At 40.4% G+C, this 14,129-nt stretch overlaps 1 protein-coding gene across 1 annotated transcript in view; it reads left to right on the top strand.

Annotated features, from left to right (window-relative positions):
* PEPD (peptidase D) overlaps positions 1-14,129 on the top strand; it is a gene marked incomplete at both ends in the record, with an annotated part of 129,684 nt that overhangs the window by 84,513 nt on the left and 31,042 nt on the right. Inside the window, one exon of the mRNA XM_080351659.1 lies at positions 8,246-8,394. Within this exon, the coding sequence (XP_080207785.1) occupies positions 8,246-8,394 (149 nt within the window). The remainder of the gene's footprint in view (positions 1-8,245; positions 8,395-14,129) is intronic.

Raw genomic sequence — 14,129 nt, 5'->3', positions numbered from 1 at the left:
ACTCTTTCCCAAACCTTTTAAAAATTTACACTGTGTTTTATCAAGTTTTATGATACTAATACCAACCTATAAACCAAAATTCATTTGTCCAGGTGGGGGCAATGTTGCATTAAAAAGCAGGAACTGACCAGTCTTTTTGCACCGGATAATAGAAGCCCTCCCTTTTCCACTCCAGATACTTCATTGTCTGCTATTAAAACAATTTATCCTACGGAACAAAATACTGTATTTATTGCTTCTTGAAAGCACTGCTTTTAAGATCCCAGGATATTAATGTGTCAGATGTAAATGCTCAACTATTTTATGTGGGTGAGACTAGTATTTTCATTTGGCCTCGTGCATTTTTCATGCATTTTGAAGTTTGGTGCTGTAATAATAATATGCAAAAATTATGGTTAGCTTTAACCTTTCAGTCTGAAGTTTTGAAACAACTTGTTAGTTATGGTTTTGTTTCTAATAATAATATGAAGTACATTGCTACTACTTACTGGTTGATTGCAAAATCAACTGGCTGTCCAATTTCTGTAATAATTCCTTTGGCTTGATTCCTCTGATTTGATTAATATTTACTATTTTCATCAAGTGTAGGTATTTTTGCTTTTTGTTGTACCAATAGACTACATTAATTTTATGCTAATCTAGAAAAATTGAATTTGATTAAAAATAGAAAACTATATTTTCTAGAATGAACAATAATTTTGCTCTAATTGAACATGTGTTCTTTAATACTGGTTAACTCAGACTATGAGGTTGCCTACTGTTGGAAATGTGTAAGCCTTTTAGCCAAAGCAGAGATATTAATAGCATGTTTGCTGCAACAAATTTTAGCTTTAAGTGCTGTGTTATGGTCTGCCTTTTAATTTCATGCTCTCCATACATTATAGTGTAAATGAAATGTCTTTTTAATTGTCACTTGTAAATGAGTTTTATCTTAGTTTTAGATTAGCATTCCCAGTGTAGTCTGAAGAAAACTGAGAGCATAAAGTTGCTTTAGCTGCTGTTGGCCTGATTTGAGTAGAGTGTTCATAACTAAAACAAGCAGGGTAAAACCTAGTATCTTTTTAATAGCTGTTGATTTAATATCAGTCATTTGTAAATGCTGTTTAGTGTAATCCACCTTTTATGGTGGTCTTCGTTAATATAGACACACATAAAGCATGTTAGTACTCTTCTTGACGGGTGTTGCTTATCTTGGATGAATTTCAGTATCAAAGTCTTTCTCCTTGCTCGTGGTGTGGGGAATTCAATTGTATAGGTCAAAGTACAGTTTGAAACCACAGTTAGTCTCCAGCACACCCTTTGTGTATCCCCCTGAACCAAGTGCAACTCCCAGTCCCAGTGCTCAGCGTAGCGTTGGACCTTCCCTCGTGTCTCTACAGAGAAGCCCTTGTTGCCCCATGGTGGAGGCACAGTCCGGAGTCCTCCTGGTGCGACACTGCCCCACATCTGGGCTGAGCCAATTCACGTCGCTACGGCAAGAGTATTTCTGATTTCAGTTGTACATTGCAGTGCTATACTTCTGGCTTGAGGTGCTGCCATGAAGAGTAGGTGTTTATTCCAAACAGCAAAAAAATGTTCTTACTGACAAAATAGCATGCTTGGCTAGGGCATGGGCGGCCTCCTTTCCTGAAATACTAGTTGCTGCCTTCATGACAGCTACAGGATGTCTAAATACAAACCAAACCTCTACCACTGGACACTGGCCCAGTTTTCATCATGGAAAAGTGAAAGTGTTAGCTTTTTACTTATATGGACAGATGTGAGTATGCATATACACACATAAGAAAACTCAACAGTGTTTACAGTAAAAATCGATAAGTAAAGATCTGACACTTCACCTACTCCTGTGATCTCCAGTGGTTGGTTGTCCAGGCTGGGGAGCACAGGTCAGGGTGTCCAAAACCAGCTGCTGAAAGCTAAGACTCTTAAGTCCAAAAGTTAGCACCTAACAATGGTGGCCTGCATTAGAAGTATCAAACTTATACAATTCACCTTTAGTAGGTACCTTGCACTTCTCAGTAGACATCTAGAAATGGACCGGTTTAGATAACTGCAGAATTTGAGAACTGAGGCTCCTGATGAGTGGAAACTGGCCAAGACTTTGGATTTGCCGCCACCTCTGTTAGATTGACTTTTCAGCAAAGATTTGTCTGTGCTAAAGAGAGTACTGTTGCTTATTAAATATGCCAATTAAAATGGATAATAATTAGGATAATAAAGGCAGAAAAAAAAGTCATCCATTCAGCAAAAAGACAAATCAAACAGGTAACCCTTTTGGGAGAACTTTACCTGAGACTTTCCCTGATCTCTGGCTTACTTGCCTTCGTGGGTCTAGCAGGAGTGATAGGTGAGCAGGACTGACACTTCACCTTCTGCATCTTGTGAAGCCTCCATTGCTGCTGCCTCCTTCTCCTAACCCAGCAATACCAGCTTGGTATTCCCAGTTCTTTATTTGTGTGCAGCACTTCTGTATTAGAGACATCCCTCTGCCCTCTTCTTTTTCTTCTTCTTTTTTATTTATTTCTATTTGTTTCTTTTTTGGGGGGGTAATACTTCTAGACCAAACTTCTGTATATTACTGCTGTAGCCACTGAGGACTCTGCAGTTGGCATTGTAGAGGTTCAAGTATGCAGTCCTCTCTCCTTCGGAACTTCATGTACACAGATGTATTTTTTCCCCACCCTGTTCCTATCTGAGTAAAACTTAGTGGCATATCTTCTCATCTCTTGTGAGAGGAGGTTGAGACGAGCCTCTCGTTATCTGTAGCAGTCTGGGAAAGCCTTTAGTGAGACAGTGCTACAAGAGGAGCAAGGATGGGAGAGTCATCGAGAAGATAGACAAGATGGTAAGACATGGTTGAGGACAAACACAAAGTATAGGGCTAAATCACAGCTAGGTGAAGAATAGCCGTGTAGCTGTTTTGTATCCCTGTAATTGCATTACCTGTGTGGGCTACAGGATCTTCTTTTGAATACGTCTTAAACAAAAAGCCTGATGTTTTCTTGTGAATACCCAGAACACCATTTTCTACACAAGAAATATTCTCTAGCATTTTTCTAAGGTTACTTTAGACTCCAGGGGTGCTGCAACAAAAAGCTGGCCTTAAATCAGCAAGCCAAGCCTGGCTTCGGGACAGAGCCAGTACAAGCTCTCTGTACCATGTCAGATGGAAGCTGGTCACAGCAGGGAACCTCTTCCAAAAACCCTTCCTGAGCATGATAGGACTTCACCCTGTACTCTTCCAGTTCTCTGTGGGGGTTTGCAATGTTATCTTACTCAGTGTTGCTTTATAAATTGATAACTCTTGGCTAGTCAGGGTACAAGTGGATGAAAAAGTGTGTGTCAACTCTCCATTTTCTTACTTCTGATATCATTTACTGTAATTCATTCTTGTGGTCTGCTATTAAACCACCCGATTTCCAAATCGCTTGGCATGTTTCCAAAGAAATATCTCACAGAAACACTGATACCTAGTTCCCTTAAGCTTGAAATTGCCTTACAAGTCTTTAACCAAACAAATGGTCAAATTTTGTTAGTGCATGAATACAAGATTTAATTGCTGCACGGAATCTAAAACATAGAGCGCTCTCTGTGAACTTGGAGCAGATTACAGCAGGATCACACAGAATAAAATCTCCACCTGGGGATGACTTGCTCTTATTGCAATAAAAGGAGGAAAAGGTTCTGTGTACCTTTATTCCTGCTGTCCTAGCATTGGGCTGGCACCAGTTCATCCATGGGGCTACTCCTAGGTACACTGGTTAATAATGGCTCAAAACCCTAAAACCTCAGTAAACGTTGCTGGGTAAAGTGCATCAGTATTCATACCTGTTTACCTTTAACCTCAAGTACGAAGAGGGCACAGTAAGATACGGCGATATCAGTTTTCTAATCGCTGGTCTTGCAAACCCACTCGGGGGAAGGGAAGGGAAGGTTTTGTCCTGAGAGCAGGAGCTGGGGAGGACATGGGTCTCAGTCGGGTGACACTCAGCACAGCCCCATGCTGGAGTGTGCTGCACCAGGAGGACATCCAGCTGTGCTTCCCCACAGTCATCCCTCTGTGATGTTAACAACTGCAGAGGAATCATTTATTTTTTATGACTATCCTGAAGAGATTCAGTTCTGAGCGCACAGACCAAGCAGATCTATAGAGCAGGAAGGTGACAGCTTTACGTGTTAGCTCGTGGGAGCAGCTGTAGCCTTCCCAAGAAATGCCTGTGAGAGCTTGTCTTTGGGTTGGGTTGGTGGTTGGATCATAACGATTCATACACATGGCTCAGATATCCCAAATAAAGTATTGCTTCCCATTGTGATATTGGCCATAATTTGCCTCATTGCCTGGCAGTCTCAAATTATTTGACAATAAAAGTGTCAGCAAGCCTATAATAGTAAAACACATGCTTAGAGGAAGATGATGCTTTATTCTTTAGAAAATGGTATACAGTGACTTTATGAAGAAAAGAAACATGGCTGTTTATAGTCCGCAGTTTTCACATCTGAAGTGTTATACAAAGTGTTTTGTGATGCTTCACAGTCGGGGGTTAAGAAAGCTAAAATTGATATCAAAATGTGTATTATTTTTCTGGGCTTGAAAGCCAAAAAATGTAACTATAAATTTGTGTTTTGTAGTGCCAAAATTCTGTGAAAGTTAGGACAGCTATGCCTATGCTTCCAAGAAGGAGATTAGAATAGTTATGCTATGTATTTTGTAGCTATACTTGTGATATAGCTTCTTGATAATTCTAGAAAACAAATTGAAACAGTAACACGGGATTTTTAGAGAGCCAGGTCTTCTGACTATTAAAACTGCTCTATACACCATGCACTTTTCACCCTGAAGTGAAGCCTGGTAGGTTTTTGTTGCTTTTGCTCCCAACAAAGTGATGCAAAGCAAGATTAGCTTCTCTCTCTGAATGTTTTGGAAGAGGTTGAGCTGTGCAATAGAAGACTTCATCAGCTTCAAGCTAAACCAGTGAGAACTTGGACATACACTACACGCCTCTCTCTGATGAGCAACACTCCTCCTCTGGCCTCCTTCCCATTCAAGACCCCTTGGAAACCCGACAATCTCAGACACACCATCTCTGCCTTCATTGAAATCAGCGATTAACCGTTGCCCCCTTGCTGAAAAAGGAGCGGGGAATAGGTTGTTCTGGACTGATTTTTTTCTTCATTCAGCAGAAAACTGAATTCACAATCCAGTTTTGTAACAGTCAACGTATGCAGTCTGCTAGATGTGCAGCACTTAATTCATCTCAAAGGGAAATACAATAGAGTTTGAAGATATTTTGTTGTAGTATTGCATATGTCACTCTACATTAGACAGTTCTTAAAAGGTAAGCCATAGATCAAGATGCCTATAAGGCCTATTTTCATTTGTGCATTTAATTTGTTTACCATCTAATTTCAAAATAAATATACTTTTTTAACAAGGAACCAGGATTTAAGGCACCTGCGTTTAGAAACTTATTCCAGTTAGTCAACAGGAGAACATAGCAGCTCACATGCATTTTATCTTACTTAAATGTGCTTCACCACTTATTTTGCCTGGCAAGCAAAGATATGAAATTAAGATCTTCTCAGGTTCCCATTATTTCCTCAGGATAACTACAATATTTGGGCTATTTCCATGTCTTGGGCAACATTTTAACTAATGGATATGTTCCTAACTGAAGTTAAATGGAAGAGAATTCCCAATAAGAGCCAAAACATCTCCCAAACGTACAGTTTGGTTTGGATGCTTTTTCACTGAAGCATAGAAGCTGGATGGTGTGTTGTGCTTGGAGGTGGAATTTGAAAGATCATCTTCCCTCTTGTCTCCTTTTGTCTGGAAGCCAAGAAACCTGAACAAATGGTGCTTCCTCGCTTGTGAGCCGTGTTTTGCTGCACCATCAGCTTGGTGATAGGTTTTTTCCATTACTCAGTGCTCCGGTAACTCAAAAAACTATTTAATAACCACTGAGTGATGAATGGGTTTGAGAAAATGCTGATAATTGTAAGGTTTAAGACATAGCTAAAATTTTGCCAGTGCTAAGTTCGGAATAACTATTCTCCCCATGAAATATAGAAATCATAGCAACTTTCAGAAGACATGGACAGGGAGTTTGGAAGTTGTTGGTTACAGGTTTTCTGTCACCATGTCGAATGGACAACACTTGTGAATGGAACAGTTAGGTTACAAAACTGCTGCAAATCCCACAAAGCGCCGTGCAGCTTGGGTTGTGATTTTGACAGGGTTCAGTCTGAGATAAGTTGAAAGATTTATAACTAATCTGAAATCTATATCTTGTCAGCACGTTAGGGAACATAGCAACTTCTTACATGATTCTTAGTTGCTGCGACTAGTTTTCTGTATACTTAGATTTTCTGTGTGTATCATTAGTTATTTTTAGAAGCAAGTCTAACCATAAAATGAAAACTTAGGCAGTGTTGATGGGGTTTCTGATTTTGAGGTTTGGCTGGGCTGCTTTACAGTTGCTGCGTTCGTGTCAAATTGTGGGTTTTTTACCCTGTGGGTCTACATTCGCTGCCTATTGTGTATCTTTTTTCAATTAGCAACTTTCTGGTTTAACATATCTCATTTCATATTTCAGTGAAGTGTATACAGTGTTTGTATTAGCTCTGCGTGTGCATCCATAACTTTGCAGTTCTCTCTGTGTCTTTCTCCCAAGCAGTTTGCTCCTGTAGCTTTAAGCCTTGCGCAGTTCTGCATCTGCAAACCGCCGCGTTCGTTCCCGCAGTTCCAGTCCTGCAAGTCTCTCTGCAGGTGAACCTTGCCCAGTTTGGGGAGGCTGGTGATGACTCAGTGCAAAGATTTGTTCACGGTGGAAATTGTAGGGTGGATTTTAACATTTCTTGGAGTAAATCTTCATGAGTACGTGTCTGTGTATGCAATGCAGCAAGGAGAGTCCCAGCCCTGCTGAAATATTATTTAGCTTTATCAGGATTGCCTTCGTTTGCTTGTTGTCCATTGCTTTCGGTGGCAGTTTTGCTGGAAATGGTGAACATTTACAGCTGGGTGCCGTAGCACTTTTTGTGGCAGCTTATACTTGCCTTTACCTCGACATGTATGCTGGTCGGGTGCCCCAGCAGAGAGTCCTTCTGCTTGTGTTGTCTCACTGACCCAGCTGGGAAGCAGAAGCAAGAGAAAGAAAACTCCAAGGTTTTTAAACACAGCCAAAGAAAATTATATTTCTTACAATGATAAGTCTCTTAGACTCGTTTGAGGTGGTTGGAAGGAGGTTTAAAGTAGAAAATCTCAACTCTGATTCGTTACTGACAAAATGAGGAGGTCACACAACTACTGTGTGTCAAGACCAAAGTCTTATATGTGAAATGTGCCTTCTTGTAATCAATATATGATGAATGAGGGGGGTTTATTTGCTGAAGTATTGTTTGGTCCAAATGGTCGTTCAGTTATTTGCTGGTTTTTGAGCCTGCTGAAACCAGTGCAGTGCCTTATCTGGAAGCACAGTACTGCAAATGTCTAACCTGGTCCTCACAAGGGTGCAGAGACCCGCTCGCTGTTCTTGTTTGATTCTGGCAGCTGAGCAATCAGTGGTAAATCATTGATTCACGTATAGAAAAAAACACGGGTTTTGTCCGCACAACATAAAGCACTTCGAATTTTTATTTCTTCTACCTCTGATGCAGAAAACTGTACTAAATGTTCCCATAGTCCTTGTCTCTTTAATCCCTGTTAGGCAAGTTTGTCTTAAAGTTTATATTGTGAGCAGTGGCAGTCAGTCTTTATTGGGGATGTGTTATTTAAACCATCAGATGTGTTTTGACATTTAGATACAAAAGGCCATAATTGAATTAATGTTTCTCTGTTAAGTTTTGAGGTTGGTCTCTTCATGTGGTGCGAGCATTTCCCAGGAAAGAAAGAAAATGTCCTTTTTTTGCTTCTGAGAGGAGGTCCTAGAAACTGGAACTGAGGAGCTTGAAGTGGATTCCTCGTGTACTTTTTATCTTCCTTCATGTGTTCTCTCAGTGTTTCCATGCAGGACCAGCACAGCCTGTAATGGTGCCCATTTAAGCCATATGTAATGCAGACACCTGTCCATTAGGAGATTCCGAGGGACTGTCATCTCATTTTACTTAGGAACAGCATTGAAGCGGTGATTATATGGCCAACTATCAAAATGCAAAGGAGTTTTAATTGAAAAATAAGACAGATGTCTTCTGTTCTACTGTTTCATTGGAATTAAATTTTCATTTTCTTTCCCCTCTGTTTCCTCCTTAGCCTGTTCGATATGGGAGGAGAGTATTACTGCTATGGCTCCGACATCACCTGCACCTTTCCTGCAAATGGAAAGTTCACTCCTGACCAGAGGGCAATCTACGAAGCGGTGCTGAAGTCATCGCGGGCTGTGATGAATGCAGTCAAGCCAGGTAAAAGATCGGTGCATGTCAGCAGGAATTGATGAGCTTGATGGCAGCATTGAGGCTGTCATGACAATTACGTTTGGATTTTAGAAAGGAAAGGAACAAGATGACAAAATTAATTTCCGTGTTTAAACAGCTCTTAATGGAGGATAGATGTAAGACACGCAACATTTTCCATATGGCACTTTTAAAGAAATAACACATAAGCAATTAATAAGATTATGAGTACATTTTAATCTTCCACGTGGCCCAGACTGAAGTTAGTTTGAGTGAACATGTTTGTTGGGCTTCAGTTTGTTGCAAGCGTTTTCTGTATTTTACATGTAAGCTGAATAGAAATCTTCTGTTGAAAAGAGGAGGGAGTGTACATTTTTGAGAAGGGTACTCAATTAGCCTTAAAAAGCTTTAGAAAGCACTTGGCTATTGAGTACTTCACTGTATACCTTTAAATTCCAGGCAAGCTAATCCATCAAGTTAACATTTTCATAGCTGAAAAAACTGCCTGTCTTGATGAAAATCTTGTTTTTCTCCAATTCTGCTTTCAGGGCAGCAAACAAATGCTTTTAGAGCTAACTGAGTATTTCACCAGTGAAGGTACTTGAGCATTTCTCAGTATTACCAATAGAACAGCTTTGAGAAAAATGTACTTCTTGTACATAATGCACAAAGCACACTTATCCTTTAAATTTGCCATGTTAGCTTTCAGTCATCGGGCCTTGAGTCCACGGGCTTTCTGGATCACCAGTCAGAACATACATAATTTTCCTGTTATACAAGCTGCCAGCAGCACTGTTCATTAACACTTGAAGCTTATCTGCAAAATGAGGCTTGATATTTTGCCATTTTAATAACAATATGTATTCTCTATCATCTGCTGTTTCACCCCTGAAGAATCTTGTTCCTGTTCCTCTTCATATTTTGCTTTGCATTTCAGCGCTGCCTTTAATTTCATGTAAGATTTTTGGCACTCTTTCATGCTATTAAGTTGCAGCCTATCTTCAAAACTTCATGGCTAATATGATGCTGTACTGAGGATGGTGTGGAGAATTCCTCAGTTTACTTAGCACTTTATTTACAGTGTCAGATAATAAGGACATACAAAGGTAAGTATTTCTGAAAATTAGTTGCAAGGATCCTTTACCGGCCTTGGGAGTTTGAAATTCACAGACAGAGAAATCATTCTTAATGTCTGGCAGAAGATGGGACTGAACTTTGGTTTCTCTGCGCTTTAGTTGTCTGTTTAAAAGAGTGGTGCAAATGCATTTATGCTGTTTATGACAGTAGTCATCATGATTATTCTGGCTGCAGGTTGTGTGGACGGGTCTATTGGTTTGGTTCGTTTGATACCTGCGTGTAGTGAAATGCAACCTGGACCTTTCACACTCTGTTGAATTGCAGATCTGGGTGGTGTCCTGCAATGGGAAAAAACTTTCACCATATAGAAAAGATTACTTTTTAGGTCTCTATGGCTTGTGCTCTAGTTCTTTTGCAGCTTTTAACCCACCTCTCCACTTATGAAAAAGCTTAATAATATATTTATGTTTTTCTCTGATGACGTCTCGAAAACACACCAAAGGCTCTACTACTGAAATAGGTAATTGGCAGAAAAGTATTTACAGTGTCTGAAATGAATTTACAATGTCCTAAACACAGACTGAAATGATGAGTTGGATTAGCGAGAGATCCTCTTTAATATACAGCTTTAAATAATTTTTAAAATAAAATATTATTCAAATAGTTATTTTGTTTCCAGTCACACTTCTTTTCTTTCTAAAGGGGACATAGGAAACAAGACATTTCTGTGAAAGGCTTTCATAAATCCTTTTAAATGAATGTATCTGCTTTGTGCCTTCCACCAGATTCCTTTAAAATGTTTTGCTTAGCTGTTTTAATTGAACACTGAGACAAACAGAAAAACTGCCATGTCATGTAGCGTTGGGCTGCTAGTGAGAAGTGGCATAGGATCTCCTGGCAGGCTAACACCCCGCCGTAGAAATGGTTAGTGTCACATACTTCTCAGGCTGCTGAGAAACCCCAGAGCCCCTCGAAGGGGCGGATGCAAGCCGAATGTATTGTTGCTGCTGCCCAGAGAAAGCGGTTTCCGTGGGAGAGGCTGCAGCCTCCTTCCTCTCGTTGGACAAACCTCATCTGTTAGCTCGTCGACTGAAGCACCAGGATCCGCTCCTGGGGCAGTGGGGTCTGTCACGGGGGAGCAGGAGGGGATGGTGTGAATTCAGCTCTCAAGTGTCGCTTCTCCCTGCCTGACAGAAAGTTGGTGCTTTGGGTCTCCGCAGAAGGAGGCAGAAGAGCTTGCAGGTTTAGAGGCACTAAATGTAAAACCCGTCATGTTTTAGTTAGATTTTCTGAATTATGGAGCCCTTGTTCATTTTGCTATAATTTTTGTTCGTCTCCGTTTCCCAGGGTTCCTAAGATCAAAGACAGCGAGTGACTGGGCTGACAGGGCAGTAACCCTTCCTGGGGCAGGCTGCACAGAAACCGTGTGCGCAGCACAGTCAGCAACGATAGAAAATGGGATTTCTCTCCAGTTCCAGAATTATGCCTTGTGGCAAAGGGTCACAGGGGACATCTCGTTGTTGTCTTCCGGTTAATGATTCCCAGGGTCTTTCTCATTGCAAGATAGGGAGCGAATACTTCAGGGAGAGTCACTAACCAAATACTGGGTTACATAACTGTGTTTATGGAAAGACACACGTTTGCTAGCAACCTTAAACATTTTATATAGATCTGTGTGGTTCAGAGATTGGCATTGACTCTAAAGTGAAGTTGCATTTTGAGAGATAATAGACCTTCTAATGCATTTCGTTTATACTTCTATATAAAAACAGTTGTCGTAATTGTAAAAATACTCCAAAACATTGTCTTTTATTATAGAAGAGAATTCCTCTGACTGCATCTTGTGCATGGTCCAAAGATGCAGACATCTCAAATCATATATACAAGTCTCCCTACCTTCCAACTGAAAGAAGAGAATTCCGTCTGCAAGCCAAATAATATATTCTGAAAGTTACAAAACGCTCTCTGTGGGCTTATAGCCCATGTTCAGTGCAGTCCTCACAACTCCTGCCACAAACCAGATCTGTTTAAAATAAAAGGGGAGAAAGACATATTCAATCTTGCATAAGCAGCAATTTTGAAACTACTGAACATGGATCTCATATGAAGACAGCAACGCTTGTTGCTGAAGTGAAAGAGTCAAAAAGACGTGTGTGTGTGGCAGTGGGATAATTGTCTCTTTCCTGCAAAGTCAGGCTTGTGATCCAAAATTTCAGAGAGGAATGTTGCATTTCTACTTAGGGGATATTCTTAATGCGTCAAGTCCATCTGGGTTAAATTTACTCTTCCACAGAACTAAAATACAGGGGCGGATGTGCAAAATATTGACAGTTCCATTCACTTTGGTGGCTGAGGCATCATGTACTTCTCACTCAAAACAGTGATTTGAGAAACAATTTGTCTTTACATGGATATTCTACATAAAAAGAATTGTTAAAACAACAGTGAAATTGTAAAGCCAAATATTCAAGTATTCCAGAAGTTAGGGTCCTACTTTGTCTCACTTCTGCTTTGGTTTTTAATCTCATGAGATTTACTACAGTGGTTGAAGCACATTAGGTGCACTCCTGAAGTGCATCTCCCAGTTTACTTTCATCTGAAATGAATTCAGCTTGTGCACTTCACAACTCCACTGTGTAAACTAAAACACAGCAAGTGGGGACAATTAAGAGAGCTCACCTCTGAGGATGACTAGAATGAAAATGTTCTTGTAGATACATCCATTGTTTCTCCCTCTGCTATCTTCATGCAATGCATCTAACAGAAAGAGCTGAACTTAGGAGCAGCTATTCAGTAGTTTATTTTAACCTTTTGTTCCGTGCACAGCCCAGAGCTGCTTATTGCCTACTGTCCAAAACAGCCCTGAATCCAGAATTATCAATGTCCTCACCATTTTTTTTCAGAGTGCTCATCGTAGCAATACGCAGGTGTTGAGCAGACAGTAAGTTCACTTGCGCTTCATTTTAGCAATGGTGAAGTGTGCAGCAGTTCCCCTTCTGCAGGCAGAGGCACACAGGCTGGAAAAGCGCTGCAGAAGCTCTGCAGAAGCCAGTGTAAAGCTGTTGACTCATTTGGGATTCCAGGATTGAAATTCATCAGACTCGAGACTTTTTATAAGGTAGTTGAGCATTCCTCCCGCTCAAACCCCAGCTGTTTTGATCTCTCTGCCAGCTGTGAGTGCCCAGCCTTTCTGCAAACAGGCTCCAGGTTGTCAAGCCAGACACTGGTAAAATGGAACAAAATGTTTAGTGAACAAATGTAAAATAAATAGATAAAAAATAAAAAAATTGTGTTTCAACTGAGTTTCCTAGCATCCTGCTGGGAGTCTGAGTCTGAAGGAAGAATGGTTGCTAATTCCCAGTGGCAACATTCAGGTGCATTTGCCATCCTTGCTTTTTTTGGGACGTCTCTTGTTTCTTTTCCTGCACATTTTCAGCTTCTGCTGAAGCAGATTGAAAGGAGTTATGTGAGGAACAGGTATCTTCAGCGGCCTAGAAGGAAATGTGCTTGCCATGAAGTTAGAGTCTTCTGGAAATAAGGTAGCCCTAGAACTGAATGAACATGGAGCTTCCTGTGGATTTGCATCTTGTACTTGGTAAGAACTTTGGTTGGTCTGATGGAAGCTTTTCTGCCAGGCTGAGGTACTTCTGAGTGAATTCTCCGCGTGAATTCTCCTGTCTTTAGTGACGTGTGAATGGATGTTGCACAACATCAGTAGGCATAAAGCTATACAGTGTAATGGTTAATGGCGAGGTCTGAGGTCTCAGCTCTAATGTCTGCAGTACCTCCAGTGGAAAACTCTCATGGTAGCAGCTGAAAGCCTGAGCTGCAGGGGTAAATTAGACCGTTTTGTGAGCAAGTTTGATGTGTTTGTTGATAGTGGAAAAGATCTGAAGAACTTGAAAGGGCACAAGTGCATTGTTCCCAAATCCCGTCTTGTTTCATTCTTTATCCCAGTCACATAAGTTAGATCCAGTGTCAATGTAATAGCTTAGTTAACCATCATTTGTCATAAATTACACCTGGGAGACCAGTATTGCTTGCTCTTTGTCATTAATATAAAACTATTTGAATAAACACGTAAAATAATAATTTTTGCTCAAAGTCCCTCTCTAGAACTTCTAGAAGACAACTTGTTGAAAAAACATGATCTGGCTTTGGAGTTGGCTCTTAGCCAGGGTTTGGACCAGTACCCTCCTGGCATCTCTGCTAATCTAAATCATTCCATGACTCTAAATATGTTCCGAAATGTGCAAATGAAAATATCAGTGATGTAAGAAAAACATAGGCTGATGAGAGTCAATGCCTGGGTGCTGAGCTCTAGCTCTTAACAGGGGAGGTGACACTTTGCAAGCCAACAGATAGCGATGTGCTCCAGTTTCTGCATATGGCGCATGTTCATACTTAACCTAGCTTTGAGTATCACACTGTTCTCATATGGATGGTTTACTGTAAGTGATACATCTGTGTCCAATAGGGTTTGGGAAGTTACTGTGGAATAGCTTATTTTTTATTCTTTACCAAATGACTGTGTATTTATACCATGTCCAGCCTCTTGAGTGATTTCTGCTATTTATTGTTAGGATTATTACCTTAAGCATTTAGAGAATGTTAATAATTAGAGTTCTATAAATTTAATTCCTAGTTGATGAGAACAATATAGTTTC

This window comes from Nesoenas mayeri, assembly GCF_963082525.1.
Source record: "Nesoenas mayeri genome assembly, chromosome: 12".
Taxonomy (NCBI): domain Eukaryota; kingdom Metazoa; phylum Chordata; class Aves; order Columbiformes; family Columbidae; genus Nesoenas; species Nesoenas mayeri.
The sequence above is the reverse complement of the archived record's forward strand: the minus strand, read 5'-3'. Positions and strand labels throughout refer to the sequence as shown.